At 49.6% G+C, this 27761-nt stretch overlaps 1 protein-coding gene across 1 annotated transcript; it reads left to right on the forward strand.

Moving 5' to 3' along the window:
* The first annotated feature begins 1293 nt into the window (after window positions 1–1293).
* On the forward strand, window positions 1294–27760 carry LOC117410060 (myosin-10). Its single transcript, XM_059019704.1, is given in 47 exon segments — window positions 1294–1450; window positions 4481–4637; window positions 5080–5286; window positions 6486–6642; window positions 7654–7681; window positions 7861–7969; window positions 8133–8162; window positions 8533–8550; window positions 8816–8908; window positions 9617–9680; window positions 10185–10283; window positions 10486–10629; window positions 10949–11044; window positions 11214–11332; window positions 11552–11704; window positions 11946–12119; window positions 12247–12420; window positions 12891–13005; window positions 14174–14373; window positions 14492–14613; window positions 14854–14923; window positions 15025–15185; window positions 15518–15626; window positions 15801–15932; window positions 16629–16835; window positions 16944–17081; window positions 17267–17390; window positions 17530–17701; window positions 18163–18375; window positions 18522–18666; window positions 18920–19126; window positions 19449–19553; window positions 19854–20006; window positions 20143–20391; window positions 21367–21434; window positions 21436–21577; window positions 22163–22402; window positions 22741–22902; window positions 23132–23192; window positions 23195–23262; window positions 23850–23882; window positions 23884–23939; window positions 24383–24408; window positions 24411–24714; window positions 25031–25139; window positions 26126–26300; window positions 27594–27760. Coding segments are annotated over 45 exon segments (5871 nt in total). The 5' UTR covers window positions 1294–1450; window positions 4481–4484; the 3' UTR covers window positions 26288–26300; window positions 27594–27760.
* The last annotated feature ends 1 nt before the right edge of the window (window position 27761 follows it).

The following is a 27761-nucleotide window of genomic DNA, read 5'->3' on the forward strand; positions in this document are numbered from 1 at the left end:
GTACACAGTAGCCTAAACAAATAGCAATGGAATTATTTTCAGTGTTAAACCGGGCCGGTTGTTGATGTGCCGGCACAAGGGTGTACTGTGCCCTGGTGCAAAGCAAGCAACAGTGTGTCCAAACATTTTAATAAATCAATTATGTAACAAGATTAATCCATTTGATTAATCATAGGCATCAACTGGGTTTTTAAACGAATGTTATCAAGTACAAAAGTTAGTATAAAAGCGTTTCTATAAAAAAAAAAAAAAAAAACACACGTCTGCATCAAATGCATTCGTTACAACTCAGAGTGTTATTATGGCTTCCGGTAGACTTTTGCGATATCGTTCTGTAGTTTCTTTGATTACATGATGTTAAATAAAACAATAAAAAAGAGAGTCAGGAATGCGAGGTGACGTCATGCTCATGACCCAGGGTGTAGTACTAGCCACGGCCAGTGGGCGGTGTCGTGTCGCATAGGAATTTATAATGCAAAGGAGATCTGTCACTAACTCAGGGGCGTTCTTAGCTAAAACAGGGGGAAAAAAGTCTTAATTTGACGCCTGAAAATCACATGCTGCAGGCTAATCCGCTGGCCTCTGTCCTGGCTTTCTTCCGCGGAGGTCAGGGCTCTAGTCTCAAAAGGATCAGTTAACAAAAGCAGCGGGCTAATTTACCAGCCTCGTCTGTCTTTCAAGAGTCTCGGTTTAAATACAGACTGCTCAGGAACACAAGCACACCGAGCTCGTTATCTGAACGTGAATGTGTGCCGTGGATATATCAATATACATGAAACAAGCAATGCCACACACTCACTGACACACACACACAATGAGAGAGAGAGAGAGATCCCTTCTATAGAAGCAGACAGACCGCTATTGGGAACGACAGAGAGACAGGGATGTCGGATGTACTTCTACACGGGCGGTTAGATAACAGACGGTCTATTCTGGTCGCTGTTCTATTTCTCTGATGCACCTGTGCGTTGAATCCATTGGTCCATCGCAACGCCAGTACGTCGCGTCCATGACGCATCATGGTCAAGCACATTTCTTCACGATAAGTCAAACTGCAGATCAATCTGAAGCATGTTTCGCCCTTGGTCCCACACAACGCCGCTCAGAATCCCAGACGACAAGAAGGCGGCGTTTCAAAGCACTGACTCGGGGAGTGGGCGGGGAGTGCGGGGGGACGCCGTGCGCTGATTGGACCTCTGTGTGATTCGGGTGGGTGTAGCGCGCTGACGGCAATGCCTGATTGGTTGAGGGGTCTGGAAAGTGGGCAGGGCTGCGGGTCCTGGAAACCAAAGCAGTTTTCTGTGTCTCTGTAATAAAAGAACCGCAGCCTATCTAGATTACAGAGCGAGACTCGGCGCATACCGCAACAAAACGTCGGGAAAACAACCTGAAAGGCATTTAGAAACGATTTCGACGCCTTCAAAGGGAGAAATAGCGCCGCGTCAGACGGGTAAGCAACGCGTTGGAAGCCGAGGCGCTTGTTTTTGGTCTTTTTTGTACATTTTGCAGAGAGCTTTCTTAGGGAAAATACGCATTTAGTATATGCTGCCCCGCACTTACACAATGCGCTACACTTGTACAATATTGTCCTTTTGGCGTAGGCGTTGAACATGATATTCCGCAATAACACGGTCGTTATTTAATCGAAACCCTGTTTTAACGTCTAAACGCTGTTGGTTGATATGCAAATGATGTGGGTTGACTGTATTATGACAGATGAATGTGCATTTTACCCTACAGCAGTCTGTAATGCAGTGCAGCACACCCTCCTCGCCCTTATTGGCTTTATCATAGAAAATAGTGTTTTATGACAATTTCAGTAAAGCTACGATGGCATTTCTCATACGTTTCCCAGGGTAAAAACAGCGTGTTTGGTTCTTATGGTATGTTACCCGGCTCGGGGAAACGCGTTATAGCATCGTTACTGTATTTACAGTATAGTACTGCATTCACATGCTAAAGAAACCCAAACATCTTGTAATTAAACATGTTTTAAAACCGCGTCTAAGCACCAGTTTGTTTTCATGCTCGGCTTGGTTTATTTTTTTTTTTTAATACAGTATTATAGCAAATGCATATTCTAACATGAAACTATGCGTTGGTTATTAATGTAAAATGTATTGTAGTATTCTATCACCTGGATGTGTTTCTACATGTAGGATAGCTTTTATAAAGAAACCTAACGTTTAGATTTCTCGTCTATTTTCAAGGGTAAACCGCAGCTGTGATGCTTGTGTCTACTGCAGACCCTGCTGTCGCTGCCTTTATTATTATTATTATTATTATTATTATTATTATTATTATTATTATTATTATTTCTTAGCAGACGCCCTTGTTAACATGCCGTATTCGTGTCTTTTGAACAGAAAAAATAGCATCATTTTTGGTAATAATTAGGCCTTTTAATATTGCTAGTTAAGTAACAGCTTCGATTTCAGTCTCTGGTTTGTGTTCTGTTCTGTACAGTAAAGAAGTGTATCACCATTCACACGCACACGCACACGCACACGCACACGCACACGCATATCTGTCGAAGTAATGGAACCTATCTGCAGTGATGTGTTTATTGTCAGTGGTGAGCGACACGGTCGATTGTCGTTGAACACGTCGCGGTGTGTTCCAGCATTAGATTCTCTCTTTTTCACGCAGCGTCATCTTGCGCGTCCAGCCTGTAAGAATGAAAACCCTGGTTTTGTGTGGAATGGAAACCACGTGCTCGTTCTCAGAGTTCTCATTTCCATGGTTACCTGCTTTGTCGGCGTTCTGACAGGAGGCTGCACTTCCCTGCAGCCCGTTGATAAGTGTGTTGCATAAATTCACGCAGTGCGTCCACGCTGGACGCTGCATTGTATTTGCGAGGCATTCTGTAAACTCGTCTGCAGTGTATTCCAGTGATGTGGGCAGGCAGGCTGCATTTTGTCACGGTGTGGTTGATTCGTGTGCGTTTCTTCACTGTAAATCCCATTCAAACCGCAGAGCGCTCACCGTTCTTTAGTGTATCTAAGTATGAATCGAACACATCTTTTTTTAAAGCACGAATATTTTACTGCATAATTCTGAGGCAGAATCTCCCTTAATAAATGAAACATTACAACTTCTTTTTACATCGTTCAATAACGGGTATGGTGAGATGGGGGGGGGGGGGGGCGGGTCTTTATTTTAAATGCTGATATTGGCTGCAGGACAGGAATGTGAACAGCGCCTCTCTCTCTCTGCGCGGGTGTGAATCAGGTTGGATTTTAACACGACACACCTGTCACACACGCTCTGCTGTTGCAGGTATTGGATCCTCTCTCTCTCTCTCTCTCTCTCGAGGTGTGTCAGTAAGGCAGGGCTGACAGATATCATAACAAACCACCTCCGTGTCTAAACTATCACACCCCCTCCCTTCTCTCTCTCTCTCTCTCTCGCTCGCTCGCTCACTCTCTCGGGTGCAGGTGGAGTGGGAGAACGGGTTTGCTGTGTGTAATCTCACTCTATCGGTCAGGTTGTGGGTTGTTAGGAATGCGGTGACGCTGTTGATGACACAAGACTTGCTGGGAGTTATCGGTTCAGAGCAGCAGTGTTGTGTTATAATGAGCTTCTCACAGACAGTGGAAACGAATGACTTCAGGGGAAGTCGCTGTTTATTTGTCAATTCGAAATCGGCTTCAAATCAGAGCAGTTGAGCCATCGCAACAATGATCGTGTCTCTAAAATCTCAATTCCAGTTCCTTCCAAGGGAATGGGAATGGATTGGGAATGGGATGGGGATGGGATTGGAATGGGATTCGGAATGGATTGGGAATGGGATTGGATTGGGAATGGGATGGGAAAGGGATTGGATTGGGATTGGATTGGGAATGGGAATTGATTTTAAAAAAAGGAATTGAAATTGAGCCCTGACCTTGAAGGTGAGCGATCGGCCGTTTTGAACGAACTCCGGCTCTCTTTCATATCACGGCTTCTGATATGACGGCTGCGCTGCGCTGCCCTGCCCTGTCAATCTGTGTCAATATTACCAAGCATGCAGAGAAATATGAGGTCGGGCCACAAGCTTCTTCAGACACGCCTTTGTTCTTTGAAAATATCTTGTTTGGTATTCTCTCTCTCTCTCTCTCTCTCTCTCTCTCTCTCTCTCTCTCTCTCTCTCTCTCGCTTTTTTTTACATTGTCAAGGTAAAGAGTGTGATGCTCAAATGATTATTGCCAAGCATGCAGAGAAATATGAGGTTGGGCCACGAGCTTCTTCAGACACGCCTTTCAGTTTGAAAGTGGTGTCGCAATTCTTTGAAAATATCTGGTTTGGTATTCTCTCTCTCTCTATTACAACGACAAGGTAAAACAGTGACGTGATGATGTATTCGGGGGCAGCGAGGTGGAGAGGAGAGGAGAGGGTGGAGCTGCAGTCATGGCGGCTCCAGCTGCTTGAATCTCAATCACAATGCAATGTTGATTTCACCCCCCGATTGATAACATTATTTTTTCTCTTCCCCTTGCAGTACCATGGCCCGTCCTGTGGGTGGCAGTGTGAGCGATGCAGAGCGCTATCTCTATACGGGCTCCTCAGGGTCCAGCCAGGGCTCTTCAGCCTCCAGCCAGGCGGACTGGGCGGCCCGCCGGCTGGTGTGGGTCCCTTCAGAGAAGCAAGGGTTCGAGGTGAGCCGCAGGGACTGTTTCTCTGACCAGTCTGCTTGTCCAGTAATGTCTCGTGACAGTGAGTACAGTGCAGCCAGAATAGCTGCTAGCATTGACCTGGGTTTTATAACATAGTCTGCTGGTGATGATGAACACAGAGCAGCCAGAACAGCTGCTAGCATTGACCTGTTATCATGTCTAGTATTGTAATCGAGTCTCAGTGTAATCGAGTCTCAGTGTAATCGAGTCTCAGTGTAATCGAGTCTCAGTGTAATCGAGTCTCAGTGTAAACGAGTCTCAGTGTAAACGAGTCTCAGTGTAATCGAGTCTCAGTGTAATCGAGTCTCAGTGTAATCGAGTCTCAGTGTAATCGAGTCTCAGTGTAAACGAGTCTCAGTGTAAACGAGTCTCAGTGTAATCGAGTCTCAGTGTAAGCAGCATGTGTCCCTGTCTCTTCTCTCAGGCCGCTAGCGTGCGTGCTGAGCGGGGGGAGGAGGTGGAGGTGGAGCTGGCGGACAGCGGCCGGAAGGTCACTCTGTCCAAGGAGGAGGTCCAGCGCATGAACCCGCCCCGCTTCAGTAAGGTGGAGGACATGGCGGAGCTGACCTGCCTGAACGAGGCGTCCGTCCTGCACAACCTCAAAGAGAGGTACTACTCCGGGCTCATTTATGTGAGTATGCGCACCCGCACGCGGGGATACGGGCTTCAAGTGGCTGCAAAGATTTCCAAAGCTACATGTTTGCCAGCTGACTCCTCTCTCTCTCTCTCCTTCAAAGTCATGATACATAGCTATGGCAAAAGGTTTTGCATCACCCTATAGAATGAACTAATTTTACTTCATATTGAATTCCACCCCCTCTATATAGAATGAACTCCCTCAGCTTCATAGCGTCCAATGAAAGCTGCTGAATAATGTTCCCTTGTTAACATATTGAATTCCACACCCTCTATATAGAATGAACTCCCTCAGCTTCAGAGAGTCCAATGAAAGCTGCTGAATAATGTTCCCTTGTTAACATATTGAATTACACACTGCTTTGTAGTTTTTCATATGCTTAACAAAAAAAATAACTTCAAAATGGAAAAATGTTGTCAGTTTGTTGTAAAGTATATGGGGAAAACTAATTCAATATGTTAACAAGGAACATTATTCAGCAGCTTTCATTGGACTTCATGAAGTAAGATTATTTAACTCTAAGGGTGATGATGCAGAACGTTCAGCCAGAGCTGTCGTCTACACAGACTGAGTGATCTCAGCTGGAAGACGGTGATCCTGAGCTGTGGCTTGTAATAGACAGTGTTTGTGTGAGTCTGTGTCTCCAACGCTGACGTCACTGCAGTGTGTTGTCTTGGTGCTGAACCTTTGCACAGTGCAGCGCTCTCTTGATTACACACAGCAATCCTTTACTGTTCTCAAGATAGCAGCTCTCCCAGGAATCAGAGTTCAAACTGATTGCGAACGGTGGCAGCAGCTCCCGAGTTTAAAGGGGTGTGAACCAGGCCTCCCGATCACCAACGCGCCCTCCTTCTCATTTTGTTTAATGTGCGGTTTGCTTTCCCCTCTGTGAAGCCAGGTTACCACACGCTTATGAAAATGGTCTGAAAAAAAAAAAAAAACACAAGTAGATCTCCTGTAAGAGACAGGGAAAGGGGGTCACAGGTAATGGTACAAGACTGCTGTCTTCTCAGTAATATCACTCACAGTAACCAGTCCAGTTTCTTACCTTTTCCCTGTCCGACTGTGTCTCCTCCTGTCCCCTGTCCCCTGTCACTCGCACGTGCTCAGGTCTGTCCTGTCCCTTGTCTCGTACTGGCGGGGATGTGGGTTCCAGTATCTGACTGTGTCTTCCCCTGTCCCCTGTCCTGCAGACTTACTCGGGTCTGTTCTGCGTTGTCATCAACCCGTATAAGAACCTGCCCATCTACACGGAGCCCATCGTGGAGATGTACCGAGGGAAGAAGAGGCACGAGATGCCTCCTCACATCTACGCCATCTCTGAGGCTGCGTACCGCAGCATGCTGCAAGGTACATACTGTCAGCCTGTGTGCCAGTCTGCCTGCCTGCCTCTCTCTGTGTGTCTGCCTGCCTGCCTCTCTCTGTGTGTCTGCCTGCCTGCCTCTCTCTGTGTGTCTGCCTGCCTGCCTCTCTCTGTGTGTCTGCCTGCCTGCCTCTCTCTGTGTGTCTGCCTGCCTGCCTCTCTCTGTGTGTCTGTCTGTGTGTCTGTCTGCCTGCCTCTCTCTGTGTGTCTGTCTGTGTGTCTGTTAGTCTGTGTGTCTGCCTGCCTGCCTCTCTCTGTGTGTCTGTTAGTCTGTGTGTCTGTGTGTCTGTCTGTCTGTCAGTCAGTCTGTGGGTTTGCTTGCTCTGATTAAAACAGTTTGACACTATAATGAAGGGCGGCTAGTAATCACAAATCTATTCGTATCTGTGTTCTTTGTAAGGCAGGATAGCGTGTGGTCTGTTGTACGAATAACATGAATAATGGTTTAACAATTTCAAACCCTGTCGTCGTCCTTGTCACGCCTGGTAATTGCATGAAGGAATGCCTCGTTCTAATATTACGAGACGGGGCAGGGTGTGTAACTGTCAGTGTTTAATGAGCCTCTTTGTACCTTGAGGAATGAGGAGCGATTGAGTGTGACAGTGCGGGAGTGTTCAGTATTTTATTAAAGGCACGCCCGACTCATTCCACCAGCACTTAGACACCTGTTTGTGTGTGTTTGAGATGACGTACCTGATAGTCCAGTGAGTAGGGTGTGGGGTACAATGGGAAACCAATGCCCCGCCTCAGCATGCTGTGCGTTTATTCAGCTCTCCTGTGGTTCCTTGGAGGGGAGTGTCTGAAGCGTGGGTGACACCTTGTGGTCAAACGAGGCATTGCGTCTGAATCGCTCTACTAGATGTTGAATCTGACGGACGGTCAGCAGGGGGACACAGCAAAGATAAAGCGATCTGTTTCCAGTCAACACTGAAGGGGGGGCCTGGAGCGCTTTAAACACATGAAAAACATTTTTTCTCCTTTTTCTTTTCTCATTTTAGACAGAGAAGATCAAGCCATCCTTTGCACGTAAGTATAGTGGATGTGCAGCCCTCTTGATTAGCCTTCGTGTGTGTCTAGGTAACAACCTCAGGTGTGTCCTGTTAAACTCCTAGTGAAACCAGGAATGGATCAAACTGCTGTGCGACGGGAGCCTTCTTCCCACTCCTGTGAACTAACCCGTGTTTCTGTGTTCCTGTCGGTCCCAGGGGTGAGTCTGGAGCCGGCAAAACGGAGAACACCAAGAAAGTGATTCAGTATCTCGCACACGTGGCTTCATCTCACAAGAGCGCAAGCGCAGGGCCAGCGCACAGCCAGGTACTGTAGCATCGCGTCAGCTCCAATGATCTGAATGAATCAGCCATGCAGCCTGGAATTCCCTGTCTGTCTGTCTGTCTGTCTGTCTGTCTGTCTCTCTCTTATTTTATCCTTCTCTTCTTTCTCTTTTTCTCTTTTTTAATTTTTCTCTTGTCTGGATTAGCTGGAACCTCCCAGACCAACCAGCCAACAGGCAAGTAGTGTGTGTGTGTGTGTGTGTGTGTGTCACTGTGTGTGTGTGTGTGTGTGTGTGTGTCTGTCACTGTGTGTGTGTGTGTGTGCTTTGGAGTCTAGTCTGTCTTGTTCACTTTATATCCTTTCTTGTGTTGTTCCCAGCCTGGATGTTTACTCTACTTGTTTGATGTAAAAACAGAGTCAAGATCAGACTGGCGATTGTGTCTCTGTCTGTTTCCAATGTGTTTTGCAGTGTGGAGCCCGTGTCTCTGTTCCGATGTGTCTCTGTTCCGATGTGTCTCTGTCTGTTTCCAATGTGTCGTGTTGTTCTTGTTTTTGTCCCCGCATGTGTGTCTCTCGTCCCTCTGGTCATCGCTCCTCGTGTTCAGAACACCGCCGTGTTGTATGTGAGTATCCATCCATCTACTGGGGAGAGAGTTGGTTTGTTTGTTTGTTTGTTTGTTTGTTTGTTTGTTTGTTTGTTGGTTGGTTTGTTGGTTTGTTTGTTTGTTTGAGTGCCGTGGTGTTTGCTCTTTAAGTCAGAACAGCTTTTTGTAAATAATACAAAAAATAAACTAGAGTAGTGTGATGCTTTTGTGTTCTTCTCCTGTAGGGGGAGCTGGAGAGGCAGCTCTTGCAGGCCAGTGATGTATTTATATTCTTCTCCTGTAGGGGGAGCTGGAGAGGCAGCTCTTGCAGGCCAATCCCATCCTGGAGTCTTTTGGAAACGCCAAGACCGTGAAGAACGACAACTCGTCCCGATTTGTAAGGGAGCGGCTTTTATCTGCATGTCTTAGCTGTGCATTCAATACAGTGAAAACTACAGAGTTAACTGCATGTCTCAGCTGTGCATTCAATACAGTGAAAACTACAGAGTTAACTGCATGTCTTAGCTGTGCATTCAACACAGTGAAAACTACAGAGTTAACTGCATGTCTCAGCTGTGCATTCAATACAGTGAAAACTACAGAGTTAACTGCATGTCTTAGCTGTGCATTCAACACAGTGAAAACTACAGCGTTAACTGCATGTCTTAGCTGTGCATTCAACACAGTGAAAACTACAGAGTTAACTGCATGTCTTAGCTGTGCATTCAATACAGTGAAAACTACAGCGTTAACTGCATGTCTTAGCTGTGCATTCAATACAGCGAAAACTACAGAGTTAACTGCATGTCTTAGCTGTGCATTCAATACAGCGAAAACTACAGAGTTAACTGCATGTCTTAGCTGTGCATTCAATACAGTGAAAACTACAGAGTTAACTGCATGTCTTAGCTGTGCATTCAACACAGTGAAAACTACAGAGTTAACTGCATGTCTTAGCTGTGCATTCAACACAGTGAAAACTACAGCGTTAACTGCATGTCTTAGCTGTGCATTCAACACAGAACGAGAGAACGAAGGCCTCTTTTGGGTCACTTTTATTCCAAGGGTTTTACGCCTACACTCTCCTCATCTCTCTCCTTCACAGGGCAAGTTTATCAGGATTAACTTCGACGTTGCTGGATACATTGTGGGAGCCAATATAGAGACTTGTATCCTTCTGCAGAGAGAGTGTCTGTGTGTCTGTGTCTGTGGGTCTCTGTATATTTGAGAGTGTGTGTGTCTGTGGGTCTCTGTATATTTGAGAGTGTGTGTCTGTGGGTCTCTGTATATTTGAGAGTGTGTGTGTCTGTGGGTCTCTGTATATTTGAGAGTGTGTGTCTGTTGGTCTCTGTATATTTGAGAGTGTGTCTGTGGGTCTCTGTATATTTGAGTGTGTGTGTGTGTGAATATAAAGCTGACTCACTCTCATCAGTCACGATTTCAGAAACCCTTCTTTGAATAAAGATCAAGTATCCCGTCCCGTGTGCTGATGGTAAAGGCATAACGTGTGGAGGTACAGCTGCAGAGGTTTAGTGAGCAATGGGCTTTGGGTAAAACGGAGAAACCACTGCGTGAAGCCACTGCTTCTGAGAGATTGTCTCTGTGCAGCCTGGTTTTCTTGATGAGGAGAGCCATGTCCACTCTGTGTCCTTCCTTGACCCTCCACTCCTCAGACCTGCTGGAGAAGTCCCGCGCGATTCGACAGGCCAAAGACGAGCGAACCTTCCACATCTTCTACCAGCTACTGTCTGGAGCTCCAGACCACATGCGAGGTCAGTGTAGCGCTCGCCCCCCCCCCCCCCCCCCCCCCATCGACAGTGTACCACTGTATTCTGTAACAATTTAAGTAATAAGGCCTAGTGACGTTTGTTGCTTTCTGAGCAGTGTTATGACAAACAGGTCAAACATGTTTCTCATCCCTCTCTCTCTCTCTCTCTCTCTCTCTCTCTCTCTCTCTCTCTCTTTCTCTCTCAGGTGACCTCCTCCTGGAAGGCTTCGATAGCTACCGCTTCCTGTCCTGCGGGTTTGTCCCCATCCCGGGACAGACGGACAAAGAGAACTTTCAAGAGACTCTGGAGTCCATGAAGATCATGGGCTTCAACCAGGACGAGGTTGTGGGTGAGTTTCTGTGTTAAACCTCTCTGCGCAGTCCTGACCGCGGTGTTGTGTGAGGTGAACCAGGACGAGGTGGTGGGTGAGTTTCTGTGTTAAACCTCTCTGCGCAGTCCTGACCGCGGTGTTGTGTGAGGTGAACCAGGACGAGGTGGTGGGTGAGTTTCTGTGTTAAACCTCTCTGCGCAGTCCTGACCGCGGTGTTGTGTGAGAAGCGATTCTCTGAAGAAGGTATCGCTGTGTGTTAGAGATGTGTGTGTTTCCTCCCCCCTTCTCTCTCTGTGTTAGAGATGTGTTTGATTTCTCTCTGTCTCTCTCTCTGTAGCCATGATGAAGCTCATCTCTGCGGTGCTGCAGTTCGGAAACATCTCTTTCAAGAAGGAAAGAAACACAGACCAGGCCTCCATGCCAGATAACACAGGTAACCCGGAGCAGTTAGACTGAGGGACTGGGGCAGTTATACTGAGGGGAGGGGTATGTCCAAACGTTTTGCATCGCCCTGTAGAATGAATTTTGATTTTGCTTTGCTTCGTAAAGTCGACTGAAACCTATGGAATAATTCTGACGTTGCATGTGCGTTTGATTGACAGCTGCTCAGAAGCTGTGTCACCTGATGGGGATCAACGTGACGGAGTTCTGCCGAGCCATCCTGACCCCGAAAATCAAAGTGGGGCGAGACTTTGTGCAGAAAGCACAAACGAAAGAGCAGGTAAGGGGCTCCAAAGCAAACTGCCGCGCAGTGGCCTGAAACCTAGTCTCCTGAAGCCCAGTTCCAAGCCACACCGTGGCTCTGTGTCCCCCTCCGTTCAGGCCCGTGTCCTCAGCGGTGTCACTGGGGAATGGATCTGCGACCGGAGCAGGATCCTGGCTGCACCACTGTGCCGGAACGCCTCCCCGACTCACCTCTGTGCCTCTCTGTTCCTGGCAGGCTGACTTCGCGATAGAAGCCCTGGCTAAAGCCACCTACGAGCGCCTGTTCCGCTGGCTGGTCCACAGAATCAACCGAGCCCTGGACCGAACCAAGAGGCAAGGGGCCTCCTTCATCGGGATCCTGGACATCGCCGGCTTTGAGATCTTCCAGGTAACGACGGGCACTTCAGAGCACCTGGAGTGGGAGGACTCATTGTGGGGATTTGTATACGCTCAATCAATTCCACAAGAGGCTGAGCAAGGGGGTCAGCTGGACAGATGCAGTGATATTAGTGAGGAGGCAGTGGTCTTGTACCAGAAGAGACCGGGAAAGGAGGGTTCAGTTGTACAGAGACATTGCTAACTGTGAGGAGCCCCGTTTGTAATTTTTAATTTCTTGTTCTCCTCCTCAGCTGAACTCCTTCGAGCAGCTCTGCATCAACTACACCAACGAGAAGCTGCAGCAGCTCTTCAACCACACCATGTTCATCCTGGAGCAAGAGGAGTACCAGCGAGAGGGCATCGAGTGGAGCTTCATCGACTTCGGACTGGACCTGCAGCCCTGCATCGACCTCATAGAGAGACCGGTGAGTGTGTGAGAGAGAGGAGAGGGGGAGGGTGTGAGAGAGGGAGCAGGAGGAGTAACAGCGAGAGGACATTGAGTGGAGCTTCATCGACTTCGGACTGTTCAATCTCTTTCTTTCCTTTCCCCAGACGAACCCCCCTGGGGTGCTGGCTCTGCTCGATGAGGAGTGCTGGTTCCCCAAGGCCACGGACAAGACCTTCATTGAGAAGCTGAGCTCCGAGCAGGGAACGCACCCCAAGTTCCAGAGACCCAGGCAGCTCAAGGACCAGGCGGACTTTTGCATCCTGCACTATGCAGGCAAGGTGAGGATCTGGACTCGGTCAATATGTCACAGCAATCCAGCCAAAGCGAAGATACAGAAAGACGTGAGGCTGCAGCTGGTAGAAGGCTACCACAGCTCCACTGACTGTACCCTTTTCAAATGGTTTTCAATAGTAGAGGCAGACAGACAGTGGCACCGCAATGTCAACCCAGTGGTTCTGTATTGCACTGGTATATCCAGTGGGTCTGCATCATACTTGTATAGGGCGACTATGATGGGATGAGGCTGCCATTGGTAGAAGGGCAGCGCGGAATGAGAACCTTAAGTTTTCCCTTGTGATCTTCAGAGACGATGACAACGGCATGAGTCTGTTCACACTGATGGTTAAACCATTGCTGGATTCATTCCTGTATTGCTGGATTCATTCCTGTATTGCTGGATTCATTCCTGTATTGCTGGATTCATTCCTGTATTGCTCTATTGCTGAATTGAATGCTCTCTCTCTCTCAGGTGGATTACAAAGCTGACGAGTGGCTGATGAAGAACATGGACCCTCTGAACGATAGCGTGGCTTCACTGCTCCACCAGTCCACGGACCGCTTTGTGGCCGAGCTGTGGAAGGATGGTGAGTGGGAGACCCAGTAGCACTGCATTCAGATCGTATAAGACGGCTTGTCCATTCAAACCCCTTTCCTGGTCTCTCTTTGTCTTCTCACTAATACTGGATGTTCTGCAGAGTCTCTCTTTCTCCTTCGGACAAACTATTCCAAATGATCCGCTTGGAATTGTGCTTTAAAACAGGACTTTGAAGAATTGCTGTGGTTAATCTTGCCTCTGTCTCTCTTCCCTCTCCTCTCTCTCCCCTTGTCTCTATCTCTCTTTTGATCCCTCTTTCTCCTCTCCTGGTGTTTTCTCTTCTACCCCTCCTCCCTGTCACCTTCTCTCCCCAGATATTCAGAATCTTCCTCGAGCCTATTTCTTTGATTCCTTTGCCGCTCTGCAGCCCAATGGTTCTGACAGTAGGTTCTTTCCCAGTTCCTCACAGTACCACTCACAACCCCCCAGATCACAGCTTCCTCTCACCTCACAGTACCGCTCACAACCCCCCAGATCACAGCTTCCTCTCACCTCACAGTACCGCTCACAACCCCCCAGATCACAGCTTCCTCTCACCTCACGTCATTCAGCTCTGACCCCCAGATCAGAGCTTCCTCTCACCTCACGTCATTCAGCACTGACCCCCAGATCACAGCTTCCTCTCACCTCATGCCATTCAGCAATGTTTCATATATATATATACTGCCAACAATAAAGTTTATGAAATGCATTGATCGAGACATTACTTATCATGAGACGCTTCTGAAAGCTCCACAAATCAGTTTCAGCACTTCTTCTAAAAAAATAATCTGTTTTGAAAACTTCTTCTTTAACTCAAAGTTTTGAGTGTTTTAAAGTTCAGAGGCAGTTTTCACAAAACACGTGTTCGATTTGATGTATGTTTAAGCTTCCATCGCATTGGCTGAGAGTGAGCATGGGAGCCCATCTCATTGGCTGAGAGTGAGCATGGGAGCCCATCTCATTGGCTGAGAGTGAGCATGGGAGCCCATCTCATTGGCTGAGAGTGAGCATGGGAGCCCATCTCATTGGCTGAGAGTGAGCATGGGAGCCCATCTCATTGGCTGAGAGTGAGCATGGGAGCCCATCTCATTGGCTGTGAGTGTGGTGTGGTTGTCTAATGTCTACTCTATGGCGCTGAGTGTCTCTCTCTCTCTCTCCCTCTCTGCGTGTCTCAGTGGAGAGGATTGTGGGCCTGGAGCAGGTGCAGGCGGGAGGAATGAACGATGTCTCGTTCGGCTCGGGGTTCAAGACCAAGAAGGGAATGTTCCGCACCGTCGGGCAGCTCTACAAGGAGTCTCTGTCCAAACTGATGGCAACACTGAGGAACACCAACCCCAACTTTGTGAGGTGCATCATCCCCAACCACGAGAAGAGGGTGAGTGAGAGGAGGAGGAGGAGGAGGAGAGCCGAGGGGGGAGGAACCTCGACCCGCGGTGGAGAGGGGAGAGGTTCTGGACAGGCTTCCTCACTGTGTGTTCTGTTCTCTCTCTCAGGCTGGCAAGCTGGAACCCCACCTAGTTCTGGATCAGCTCCGATGCAACGGGGTTCTGGAGGGAATCCGGATCTGCAGACAGGGCTTCCCTAACAGGATCGTCTTCCAGGAATTCAGACAGAGGTACCGCTGTCTGTCTGTCTCTCTGTTTGTCTGTCTGTCTGTCTGTCTGTCTGTCTGTATGGAATTGTTATCTAAAAAGAAATAAAATTAAGTTAAACTTCCTTCTGCATTTATACTGTGTTCATACACAATAACATTAGACTCAGTGTGTTCAGCCAGTGTTTGAGTGCGGGGGGGTTGTTGAGTGCGGGGGGGTTGTTCAGTGTGTTTCCACTCAGACTCCAACTCTCTGTCCTCCAGGTATGAGATACTGACTCCCAATGCAATCCCCAAAGGTTTCATGGATGGCAAGCAAGCTTGTGTGCTGATGGTGAGTTGACGTGACTTTTTCAGGAACTCAAGGGAGAAGAGTTCATTAAAGTCGGGAGCACACCCTTTTGAAAAATGTGATCCATTGTGTCTGTGTGCTAGATCGACGCTCTGGAGTTGGATCGGAACCTGTTCCGGGTCGGGCAGAGTAAGATCTTCTTCCGTGCCGGAGTTCTGGCTCACCTGGAGGAGGAACGAGACCTGAAGATCACTGACATCATCATCCACTTTCAGAGCGCGGCGCGGGGGTACCTCGGCAGGAGGTGAGAGAGACCGTGTGTGTGTGTATTTCAGCACCACGGTCATGGACAGCTCCGCTGCTTGTTGTCTTTCAGCACCAGAGACATGGATGGTTACTTTATTTCTGTGTTGTTTCAGCACCGCATCAATGGACAGCGCCACTGCCTGTGGTATTGCCGTGTGTGTGTTACTTTAGCATTGGGGACATGCACGGTTCCTTTATGTCTTTGTTAGTTCAGCTCCATGACAACGGACAGCTCTGTGTCATTATTGTTGACAGACAGCTTCATTACCAGGGATGCACAGCACAGTGAACGAGAGGGATTTCTGAAGTACTTGTGTTTTGCATTTCTAGGGCATTTGTTAAGAAACAGCAGCAGCTCAACGCCCTCAAAGTGATGCAGAGAAACTGTGCAGCCTACCTGAAACTGAGGCACTGGCAGTGGTGGAGACTGTTCACTAAGGTGTGTGTGTGATTGAAACTGAGGCACTGGCAGTGGTTTGAAGGCTCTTCAGTAAAGTGTTTGATTGGCTGGACCTCTCTGGTACAATGGGAAGAAAACGCAACCGATTAGATTCTGTCACTGCCGCTCACCTGATTGGCTGAACAGAGTCTCAAGGGTTCTGTTTACTTCCAGGTGAAGCCCCTCCTCCAGGTCACCCGACAGGATGAGGAAATCCAGCACAGAGAGGTGGAGCTTCAGAAGGTCAAAGATCGGCAGGTCAAGGCAGAGATGGCCTTCTTTGACTTGGAGAAAAAGCACCAGCAGGTTGGTTTCATGTTGGATTAGGAGGAGCGTGGGGTTGGAGTCGAGGGTGAGGGATTGGAAGGAAGGGGTGTGGGTGTGAGATTGGAGGGGGTGTGGGGTTGGGGTTGGAAGGGGTGTGGGGTTGGGGTTGGAAGGGGTGTGGGGTTGGGAATGGAAGGGGTGTGGGGTTGGGGTTGGAAGGGGTGTGGGGTTGAGGTTGGAGGGGGTGTGGGGTTGAGGTTGGAAGGGGTGTGGGGTTGGGAATGGAAGGGGTGTGGGGTTGGGGTTGGAAGGGGTGTGGGGTTGAGGTTGGAGGGGGTGTGGGGTTGAGGTTGGAAGGGGTGTGGGGTTGGGGTTGGAAAGGGTGTGGGGTTGGGAATGGAAGGGGTGTGGGGTTGGGGTTGGAAGGGGTGTGGGGTTGAGGTTGGAGGGGGTGTGGGGTTGAGGTTGGAGGGGGTGTGGGGTTGAGGTTGGAGGGGGTGTGGGGTTGGGGTTGGGGTTGGAAGGGGTGTGGGGTTGGGAATGGAAGGGGTGTGGGGTTGGGGTTGGAAGGGGTGTGGGTGTGAGATTGGAGGGGGTGTGGGTGTGAGATTGGAGGGGGTGTGGGGTTGGGGTTGGAAGGGGTGTGGGGTTGGGAATGGAAGGGGCGTGGGGTGTGGACTGGGGGGCGTGAGGCATCAGAAGCTCGCTGAGTTTGCGTTCTCGTTGCTTTCCCAGATGATGGAAGAGAAGGCCATCCTGGCGGAGCAGCTCCATGCCGAGACGGAGCTGTTTGCCGAGGCCGAGGAGATGCGGGCGAGGCTGACCAGCCGGAAGCAGGAGCTGGAGGAGATCCTGACCGACCTGGAGTCCAGGCTGGAGGAAGAGGAGGAGCGCAATGGCTCGCTGATCAACGAGAAGAAGAAGATGCAGCAGCACCTCCAGGTCTGAGTTCATCGCGGTCCGGAGAGCTTCGATAGGGTTGACTTCAGGGTTCACAGCAGGGCGGTCCAGTCTAGCTGATTTTTAACCCACGTGTTTCTTCTCTTCCAGGACCTGGAGGAGCAGCTGGAGGAGGAGGAAGCGGCTCGACAGAAGCTGCAGCTGGAGAGAGTGACCCTGGAGGGCAAGATGAAGAAGATGGAAGAGGACCTCCTTATGGTGGAGGATCACAACTCCAAACTCAGCAAGGTGAGGGGGAGAGGGAGTGACTCTGGAATCTGAGAATGAGGAACACAGAGGAGATCTTAGTGCTGGAGGATCACAACTCCAAACTGGCTTGAGGGGGACAGATGGGGCAGCCCTTTGGTTACATCTCTGGCTCGCTTGGAGTTCGGTTCCTTCCACTGATCCCATCTCGTTCTCCCCCTGGACAGGAGCGCAAGATGATGGAAGAGCGCATCAACGAAATGGCATCCAAACTAGGGGAGGATGAGGAGAGAGTTAAAACCCTGTCCAAGATGAAGAACAAGCATGAGGCCATCATCGCTGACATGGAGGGTGAGGCTGCCGGTCTATCTTCCAGTCGTGCGTGCGAGCGTGGGTGCGTGCGTGCGTGCGTGCGCGTGCGTGCGTGCGTGCGTGCATGCCTGTGTGTCCTGACCGTCACTGTCTCACGCTCCCTCTCTCTCTCACGCAGAGCGCTTGAAGAAGGAGGAGCAGGCTCGTCAGGAGATGGAGAAATCCCGGCGCAGGCTGGACGGAGAGAGCAGTGAGCTGCAGGACCAGCTGTCCGAGATGGTGTCCCTGGGGGAGGAGCTGAAATCTCAGCTGAGCCGCAAGGAGGAGGAGATGCTCGCCGTCACCAGCAGGTACTGCGGGGCTCTGCGGAGGACAGCCAGATGACTCCGGCGCTCACGATGTTGCCAAAACTTAGAAAATGTGGTTTTAATTTATAGTTATTTAATATGGATTATCCAGCATTAAGATAAGTCTCAGCAATGGTAAAGGTTAACAGTCAAATTGCATTTTATTAAAGGGTTAATACCTTTTGGTTGTTGATAATACAGAAACCACACAGTTATTGCAACAGATATCTCTAGACAACGTATAGTAGTCAAGCTAGTTTTAAACAGCATGCATAGTAATTGGCCATGTTACCTGAAGCTGGGGACTAAGGATTAGGGTTAGGGTTAGGGTTAGCTGTACAGTGAGTCCCTGCTCGTCCTCTCGCAGGCTGGAGGAGGGTCAGGGTTGGGGTTGGGGTCAGGGTTGGGGTTGGGGTCAGGGTTGGGGTCAGCTGCACAGTGAATCTCTGCTCTTCCTCTCGCAGGCTGGAGGAGGAAAGCTCTCGTCGTGCAGAGGCGCTGCGCAGCCTACGGGAGGCGCAGTCCCATCTCTCTGAGCTGCAGGAGGACGTGGACTCGGAACGAGCCGCCCGGGTCAAGGCTGAGAAACAGAAACGAGATCTGAGCGAGGAGCTGGAGGCCCTGCGCACGGAGCTAGAGGATACCCTGGACACGACCGCAGCACAGCAAGAGCTCAGGTATGGCACTGTCTGACCTGTAGACTAGCGCTGTCTGTCGCTACACCGTGCTCTGATGAAATACCTGTCTGCAGGTGGTAGCAGAGGCTGGTCTGTCTGTCTGTCTGTCTGTGTACACCGTGCTCTAATGAAATGCATCTCTGCAGGTCGAAGCGCGACCAGGAGCTGGGGGAGCTGAAGCGCTCGCTGGAGGAGGAGTCTCGCGCTCACGAGTCTCAGATTACTGACCTGAGGCAGCGGCACACCGTCGCCATGGAGGGGGTGCAGGAGCAACTGGAGCAAGCGAGGAGGGTGAGAGAGAGAGAATGACTAATTAGCTGTATAAGAGAATGACCTCTTTCAACTGTGAATACTGCTGGAACCCACAGTCTGAAATTGAGAAGGTTGGCTTTGACCTGGAACTTGGAACAGGGGAATGGACATTTGCACATTTTTCCTTGCAGACAGAATAAAGAATGCTCGTTTTAACCGAGAATAATAATAAAAAAAAACTACTTTAACCTGGAACACAAGGTAAGAATCCCACTTGTTTACCCCCTCGCAGCTCAAGGCCTCCCTGGAGAAAGCGAAGCAGACCTTGGAGATGGAGCGGTCGGAGCTGGTGAGCGAGGTGCGGACGCTGCAGAGCGGCCGGGCGGAGAGCGATCACAAGAGGAAGCGAGTCGAGACGCAGCTGCAGGAGGTGCAGGCCAGGCTGGGGGAGAGCGAGAGAGTGCGGGCAGAGCTGGGGGAGAAGACCCAGAAACTACAGGTCAGAATCGCTGCCCGACACAGCCTTACCACAGCAGCTGGACACTGTCAGAGGAGCTGTTATAATGGCAACAATACGTGCGTAGTGTGGTAGTGCCATTGTAATACACTCGAAATGCGTTGTTGCCGTTATAATACACTGTTGAGCTTTATGATGGCAATAAGACAATATTGTGAGAGAGAGAGAGTTTAATCATTTCAAGAAGAGACTGTATTGAGTTTTAGACTCGCTGTTAAATTAGTTTTATAAATGGCAATAATGCACGTGTAATAATGCACTTGTAATAATGCACTTGTAATTGTTTCTGTTCGTGTTGGTGCAGGCGGAGCTGGACTCTCTCTCAGGCTCTCTGGGTTCATCCGAATCCAAGTCATTCAAACTCTCCAAAGAGCTGAGCAGTCTGGAGATGCAGCTGCACGATGCACAGGTGAGTGAGAACGGGAACGAGGGATGGGAGGGGAGGGAGGGAGGGAGGGATAGAGGGAGGAGAGACCTTGTAATCTGTAGTCTGAACTGCAAGGGAGGAGGGGCGTGTCACGTGGAGGACAGGGCCTGTGAGGCGTGAAGGAGGGAGTTGGATTGTGGGGGGGTTAGGGGGGATGATCCTGGTTCAAATCCTGGTGCTGTGGTCTCTCTCTTAATGTATTAGTGTTGCTGACTCTTGTAGGGTATGATGCTTTAACCACATTCTCTCTCTCTCTCTCTCTCTCTCTCTCTCTCTGTCCAGGAGTTGCTCCAGGACGAGACTCGTCAGAAGCTGTCTCTGGGCGTCCGGGTTCGAGCTCTGGAGGATGAGAGGGTGGGGCTTATCGAGAAGCTGGAGGAAGAGGAGGAGCAGAAGAGGAACATCAGCCGGCAGATGCTTACCCTGCAGCAGCAGGTATGGATAGAAGGAAACCCGTCTATCAGTGTGTGTGTGTGTGTGTGTCTGTCCCGCAGCAGCACCACAGCATCTCAATCAGGGTTCTGTGCTTTGATTTCTTTCATTGACTCTTTCCTTCCATCTCTGTGTGCAGCTATCGGAGGTGCGCAAGAAGACTGAAGAGGATTGTGGGATGCTGGAGGTCGGCGAGGAGGCCCGCAGGAAGCTGCAGCGGGAGCTGGAGGCGATGAGCCAGCGCTGTAACGAGAAGAGCCAGGCTCTGGAGAAGCTGGAACGCAGTCGAACCCGGGTCCAGCAGGAGATCGAGGATCTCACCCTGGCCCTGGACCAGCAGAGGCAGGTCACAGCGACGCTGGAGAAGAAACAGAAGAAATTCGACCAGGTTTGTAACCTGAGGCTCCTAACGTGTAGTCTGGAATACGCCAGGTTGAAGCCGTAGCCTGGACGGCCCCTTTCAACACCTGCAATAGAAACAGCTTCTACCCCTTTCCACCCCAGCAATCTGCAATAGAAACAGCTTCTACCCCTTTCCACCCCAGCAATCTGCAATAAAACAGCTTCTACCCCTTTCCACCCCAGCAATCTGCAATAGAAACAGCTTCTACCCCTTTCCACCCCAGCAATCTGCAATAGAAACAGCTTCTACCCCTTTCCACACCAGCAATCTGCAATAGAAACAGCTTCTACCCCTTTCCACCCCAGCAATCTGCAATAGAAACAGCTTCTACCCCTTTCCACCCCTGCAATCTGCAATAGAAACAGCTTCTACCCCTTTCCACCCCAGCAATCTGCAATAAAACAGCTTCTACCCCTTTCCACCCCAGCAATCTGCAATAGAAACAGCTTCTACCCCTTTCCACCCCAGCAATCTGCAATAGAAACAGCTTCTACCCCTTTCCACACCAGCAATCTGCAATAGAAACAGCTTCTACCCCTTTCCACCCCAGCAATCTGCAATAGGAGGCTTGTATTGTACATTGGCCTCTAACTCAAAACTGAGAACCGTCTGTATCCTGGTGCTGGATTTAACACTGGAGCCAGGCGTGTGAGAAACGAAATGGGACAAGGGGTGAGAGATGGTTGCAGATGAGTTTGCAGTGAATTCATTCTATCCAACCTTTATCCTTTCTGAACCAGCCTGCGTCTCTCCTCCAGAGTTATATAAGCGCAATCGGACACAAGTCTAAAATCTCTCTCTCTCTCTCTCTCTCTCTCTCTTCCCTGTCTCTCTCTCTCTCTCTCTCTCTCTCTCTCTCCCTGTCTCTCCTCTCTCTCTCTCTCTCTCTCTCTCTCTCTCTCTCCCTGTCTCTCTCTCTCTCTCTCTCTCTCTCTCTCTCTCTCTCTCTCTCTCTCTCAGCTCCTGGCAGATGAGAAGTCAGTCTCGGCTCGCTATGCTGAGGAGCGGGACCGGGCTGAAGCGAGTGCAGAGAGAGGAGACTCGGGCTCTGGCTCTGGCTCGGGCTCTCGACGAGGCCCTGGAGAGCCGGGACGAGATGGAGAGAACGAACAAGCTGCTCCGGGCAGAGATGGACCAGCTCGTCAGCTCCAAGGACGATGTGGGGAAGAACGTGAGTCTGGAACCCGGAAGAATGAGTGTTCTGGAAAGGGTTCGAGGAAATAGAGCTCCCCGCGTATTGAAAGAACGTTGGGGGCTGTAGTGTTTGTCTATTCTAGGAAACTTTTACTTTTAGGTTCAGTATCTGTTATGTTCGAGGCAATGTTTATTCTCCTAAAGGTCATTTTTGCTCTATTAGATTATCATTGTTCCTGCACATGTTCTAGATGGCATCAGGCTCAGGAGATGAAGACTCTCTCTTTCTCTTCCGCTCTCTCTCTCTTCCCCCCCGCCGCTCTCTCTCTCTCTCTCTCTCTCTCTTTCTCCCCCTTCTCTCCCCTCTCTCTCTCTCTCTCTGTCTCTATCCTCCTCTCTCTCTCTCTCCCCTCTCTCTCTCCCTCTCTCTCTCTCTTTCTCCCCTCTCTCTCTCTCTTTCTCCCCTCTCTCCCCTCTCCCTCTCTCTCTCTGTCTCTATCCCCCTCTCTCTCTTTCTCCCCCCTCTCTCTCTCTCCCCTCTCTCCTCTCTCTCTCTTTCTCCCCTCTCTCCCCTCTCTCTCTCTCTCTCTCTCTCTGATCCCCCTCTCTCCTCTCTCCTCAGGTTCACGAGCTGGAGCGGGCGCGGCGCGCTCTGGAGCAGCAGGCTCAGGAGATGAAGACCCAGCTGGAGGAGCTGGAGGATGAGCTGCAGTCCGCAGAGGATGGGAAGCTGCGTCTGGAAGTGAACATGCAGGCACCTGCGTCTGGAAGTGAACATGCAGGCACTGCGAGCGCAGTGCGAGAGGAGCTGGCAGGGAAGGAGGAGAGCGGAGAGGAGAAGCGCCGCGCGCTCATGAAACAGGTCAGTGAGCGGGAGGGGGCCCAGCCAAGGCTGGTCATGGTGAAGTCCCTGGAGTGGCTTAAAATCTGGTTCCAGGAGACCACCGTCCAGCAGGAGACCTAGTTTGAGGTGGTTGTATCAAACCCCAAGTCTCCCCTGCCTGGCGTGCCGTGCAGTGGCCTGAAACCTAGTCTCCTGAAACCAAGTTCCAAGCCATAGAAAAGTGTATTCTGTGTTCACCCTGTAATTGGGATGTGTCTCAGGTGAGATGGAGCTGGAGATGAAGCAGCAGAGTGAGGTCCCAGTGATCTGGTGTAATGTTCCTGAGGGCTGTGTGTTCTGTATTCACCCTGTCTCAGGTGAGGGAGATGGAGCTGGAGCTGGAGGAGGAGAGGAAGCAGCGAGCTCAGGCAGTGGCAGGGAAGAAGAAGCTGGAGATTGACCTCCAGGACATCGAGGCTCAAATCGAGGCAGCCAACCGAGGCAGAGACGAGGCGCTCAAGCAACTCAAGAGGCTGCAGGTACGCGAGGAGGACCGTTTTTACACTTGATTCGTTCTTCCTCAGAATGTGCCTTCGGAACAGGGGTTATTTAAATATGTATCTCCTTGAAAAACATTTTAAAAAGACATGGAAAAATGATTGATCTTTTTCATAATAACCAACGTCAACTGGCCTCTGTATGCATGGAATTCCATCCCCTGTAACGCTGTGATAATCTCAAATATCGTTACTGTGACTCTGTCCGCAGGCTCAGATGAAAGATTTGATCCGAGAGCTCGATGAAGCCCCGATTGGCTCGTGACGAGATCGCCAGCCCAATCGAAAGACAGCGAGAAGCGCCTGAAGGGGCTGGAGGCGGAGCTTCTGCAGCTGACAGAGGTGAGCTCGCATCCGATTGGCTGCTGCTGTCTTTCTAAGGAGGGACGCTGTGACTCCCGACTCCAGTATTATAATGGAAGTGTCTGTATGAGTTTCTACCCGGTTCTGTGAGATCAGGACAGCAATAGCCCGAATGTTTGTCTGTAATGTTTCTTACAATTGCAAGATGTTCAACAGTAGTTAGAAAGAATGCAGTTAAATCTGCTGTTTGATGCTGTAAATCTACATTTACTAGGGTTGGGGTAATTTTCTGTTCAGACTGTCGTACGCTTTGTCAATGAAACGGTAAGCTGGTTTTAGTCATTTTGTCACCTTCATATTTTACTTCCTTATTAATTTCGATTGCAGGGTTTACAATGCATCACGAAGCAATAGATGCTAAAACGTTTTTTTTTTTTAAAAGGTGAAAATCAAAAACAAGATCTTCCTGAAGCAGGTTTATTTGAGGTTAAATGTTTTGTAAAATGCTACGCTTGATTGCTGTTTGAGACCTTTGTTTTCACCCGGGCTTCTGGTCATACGATTAGATTGGGTTTATTTACTTCTCTCTTTTTGTTTGTGTTTCATTCCTTTTTTTTTTTTTTCAGGAGTTGTCGGCGGCCGAGCGTGCCAAGCGACAGGGCCCAGCAGGAGCGTGATGAGATCCTGGATGACATCACAAACAACACTTCTGGAAAGTAAGAGACGGCCCTCGATCCTCTCGCTGGCGGCGCTGGAGAATGCCACGCCCGTCCCGAACACTAGCAATTTATTTACAAAAAGACTGGTTTCCTAGACCAGCCTCAAAGTCCTTTATTAAATGAGACGATGGCTAGTGTGACCGTTTTGATAATTTTCCAAGATTCAGTTCCAGTGGTTTGATTTCATTGTGGTACAACAAATCAAAACTACAGAAGCAATGGGGTGTTCTAACACATGTCCTCTCTGCTCTCTCATATATAATCACTGGCGTTGTGACACATGTCCTCTCTGCTCTCTCATATATAATCACTGTGGCGTTGTGACACATGTCCTCTCTGCTCTCTCATATATAATCACTGTGGTGTTGTGACACATGTCCCCTCTGCTCTCTCATATATAATCACTGTGGCGTTGTGACACATGTCCTCTCTGCTCTCAGGTCGGCTTTCCTGGATGAGAAGCGCCGCTGGAGGCTCGCATTGTTCAGCTGGAGGAGGAGCTGGAGGAGGAGCAGGGCAACGTGGAGCTGCTGAACGAGCGCTACAGGAAGAGCACGCTGCAGGAGGAGACGCTGAGCCTGCAGCTGTCTGGAGAGCGCTCCCTCGCCCAGAAGAACGAGGCGGCGAGGCAGCAGCTAGAGAGGCAGAACAAGGAGCTCAAGGGGAAGCTGAGCGAGCTGGAAGGGGACGTGAGGAGCAAGTACAAGCTCAGCATCGCCGCCCTGGAGGCCAAGATAAATCAGCTGGAGGAGCAGCTGGAGCTGGAGAGACAGTGAGTTTGTAAAGCGATTCTCTTTGAATCTGCACCCCGCGAATCCAAAGAAGACCATGTACCCTGAATGCAAGCCGGATTCAGCCTACGCGACGTGAGGGCTCTTTGCAAACTGAATGATTCTCTCACAGTGTCCTGTGTGAAAAGAGGCTCACATCATGCTAAGCGTGCATTTGATTTTTAATGGGGGGTTTGTTTTCATGGCATTGACAGTCAGTAAAACGGTCTGACACACCGTGAACTCTTGTTCCACGCTGTGCTTCCCATTGAAGGAATGCCCTTCTCCTGTTTAACGTCGGCTGCTTGTGTTTTGCAGGGAGAGAATGATTGCCAACAAGCTGGTGCGTCGCACTGAGAAGAAATTCAAGGAGGTGGTTCTGCAGGTGGAGGACGAGAGGAGACACGCAGACCAGTTCAAAGACCAGGTCTGGTTCAACAGGTTACATTTAAAACCAACGCAGAGAATTAGAAACCTTTTGAAAAACAGAGAGGCCCGACTCTTGCTTGTGAATTCTGTTACATTCTTATGTCAGAATGTCTACTGTAGTTGACAGATGTTTAACAAAAGCATCTTTTTCTTTTGTTGAAAAAAGTAGCTCGGAAGGTTTTACAGCTCTGGGCAAAAGCTTTGCATCACCTGAATGAACTCCCTCAGCTTCATAGAGTCCCAATGAAAGCTGCTGAATAATGTTCCCCTTGTTAACATATTGAATTCCACCCCCTCTATATAGAATGAACTCCCTCAGCTTCATAGAGTCCAATGAAAGCTGCTGAATAATGTTCCCTTGTTAACATATTGAATTCCACACCCTCTATATAGAATGAACTCCCTCAGCTTCATAGAGTCCAGTGAAAGCTGCTGAATAATGTTCCCTTGTTAACATATTGAATTCCACCCCCTCTATATAGAATGAACTCCCTCAGCTTCATAGAGTCCAATGAAAGCTGCTGAATAATGTTCCCTTATTAACATATTGAATTCCACCCCCTCTATATAGAATGAACTCCCTCAGCTTCATAGAGTCCAATGAAAGCTGCTGAATAATGTTCCCTTGTTAACATATTGAATTCCACCCCCTCTATATAGAATGAACTCCCTCAGCTTCATAGAGTCCAATGAAAGCTGCTGAATAATGTTCCCCTTGTTAACATATTGAATTGCACCCCCTCTATATAGAATGAACTCCCTCAGCTTCATAGAGTCCAATGAAAGCTGCTGAATAATGTTCCCTTGTTAACATATTGAATTCCACACCCTCTATATAGAATGAACTCCCTCAGCTTCATAGAGTCCATTGAAAGCTGCTGAATAATGTTCCCTTGTTAACATATTGAATTCCACACCAGCGCTTTTGTAGTTTTCTAAATTGAAATGCCGCCTCCTCCTCCTCCTCCCTCCTCCGCTCTGCAGATGGACAAGACCTCGGTTCGGATGCGGCAGCTGAAGAGACAGCTGGAGGAGGCGGAAGAGGAGGCCTCGCGGGCGAACACTTACCGGAGGAAACTGCAGAGAGAACTGGAGGACGTGAGCGGAGAACGCGGAGACCATGAACCGCGAGGTGAACGTTGCTGAGAACCAAGCTGAGGTGAGCCGGGACGGGACGGGATGGGAACAGGGAATGGGGCTGGGGGAATGCGAATGGTGTGGGGTTGCTAATGGGTGGGTGTGTGTGTGGATGTTAATGGATGGATGTTATTGGGTGGATTTTAATGGGTGGATGTAAGCATGTGGATGGGTGTGTGTGGATGTTAATGGATGGATGTGAATGTGAATGAGTGAAAGCAGTGCAGTACCTGTGAATGATCCTGTGGTCAGTACTGATACAGTCTGTAGATCAGTTTCAATCACTGCGACTCGAGCGTCTGTGTTATTATGGGATGTTATTGTAATTGTACACACCTCCAGAATGAAGCTCTCGTGCTGGCTGGCACTCCTCTCAGTACAGAACCAGCGGCTGTGTTTCTTGTTTGTCATTGGTCACTGACGCTGTTCATTTCACCCAATCGTGACCCATGTCTGTCTCTCTCCCTCATGCAATCATTCAGCCAATCAGAGAGGAGACGAGACAAGTAGGTTTCTGTCTGGTTTTTTTGTGTATAGTTCTGTTAACCCATTTTCATTTCTATGATACCTTTTAAGATACCTGTAGTGTCTCTTATAGTGTAAGACCTCCTGCCTTCTCACTAATATCAGTGAATGCATCCAGTCGACCCCCCCCCCCTTTTCCCGTCTCTTATATTATACAAGACCACTGTCTCCCTGCTAATATAAACTAATACCAGTCCATGTTTCCAACTGACCCCCTTTCACTTACTTGTGAATAGAAGTGAATATGCCCAGCTCACTCCTCTCTTCCCCTCTCTCTCTCTGTCTCTCTCTCTATTTCTCTCTCTCTCTCCCTCTCTGGCTCTCTGGCTCTTTCTCTCTCTCTCTCTCTCGCTCTCTCTCCCCTCTCTCCTCTCTCTCTCTCTCCCCCCCCCCCCTCTCTCTCTCTCTCTCTCTCTGGCTCCTCTCTCTCTCGCTCTCTTGCTCTCTCTCCCCCTCTCTCTCCTCTCTCTCTCTCTCTCTCTCTCTCTCCCCCCCCCCCTCTCTCTCTCTCTCTCTCTCTGGCTCTTTTCTCTCTCTCTCTCTCTCTCTCTCCTCTCCCCCCTCTCTCTCTCTCTCTCTCTCTCTCTCTCTCTCTCCCCCCCCCCTCTCTCTCTCTCTCTCTCTCTCTCTGGCTCCTCTCTCTCTCTCTCTTGCTCTCTCTCTCCCTCTCCCTCTCTCTCTCTGTCTCTCTCTCTCTTCTCTCTCTCTCTCTCTCTCTCCCTCTCTCTCTCTCCCTCTCTCTCTCTCTCTCTCTCTCTGGCTCCTCTCTCTCTCTCTCTCTCTCTCTCAGACGCACTCCTCTGCTCTTCTCGATTCACTCTTCTCGCCGGGCTCTTCAGCTGGAAGATGGGTCCCAGGAGAACTCTGACTCGGAGGAGCTCAGCACCACCCCCTCAGGACCGGAGCCGGAGACACCCGACAGCAACAACACCCTCCCTCCTCCTCCACCCCCAGCCCT

This window comes from Acipenser ruthenus, unplaced genomic scaffold (genome assembly GCF_902713425.1).
Source record: "Acipenser ruthenus unplaced genomic scaffold, fAciRut3.2 maternal haplotype, whole genome shotgun sequence".
Taxonomy (NCBI): domain Eukaryota; kingdom Metazoa; phylum Chordata; class Actinopteri; order Acipenseriformes; family Acipenseridae; genus Acipenser; species Acipenser ruthenus.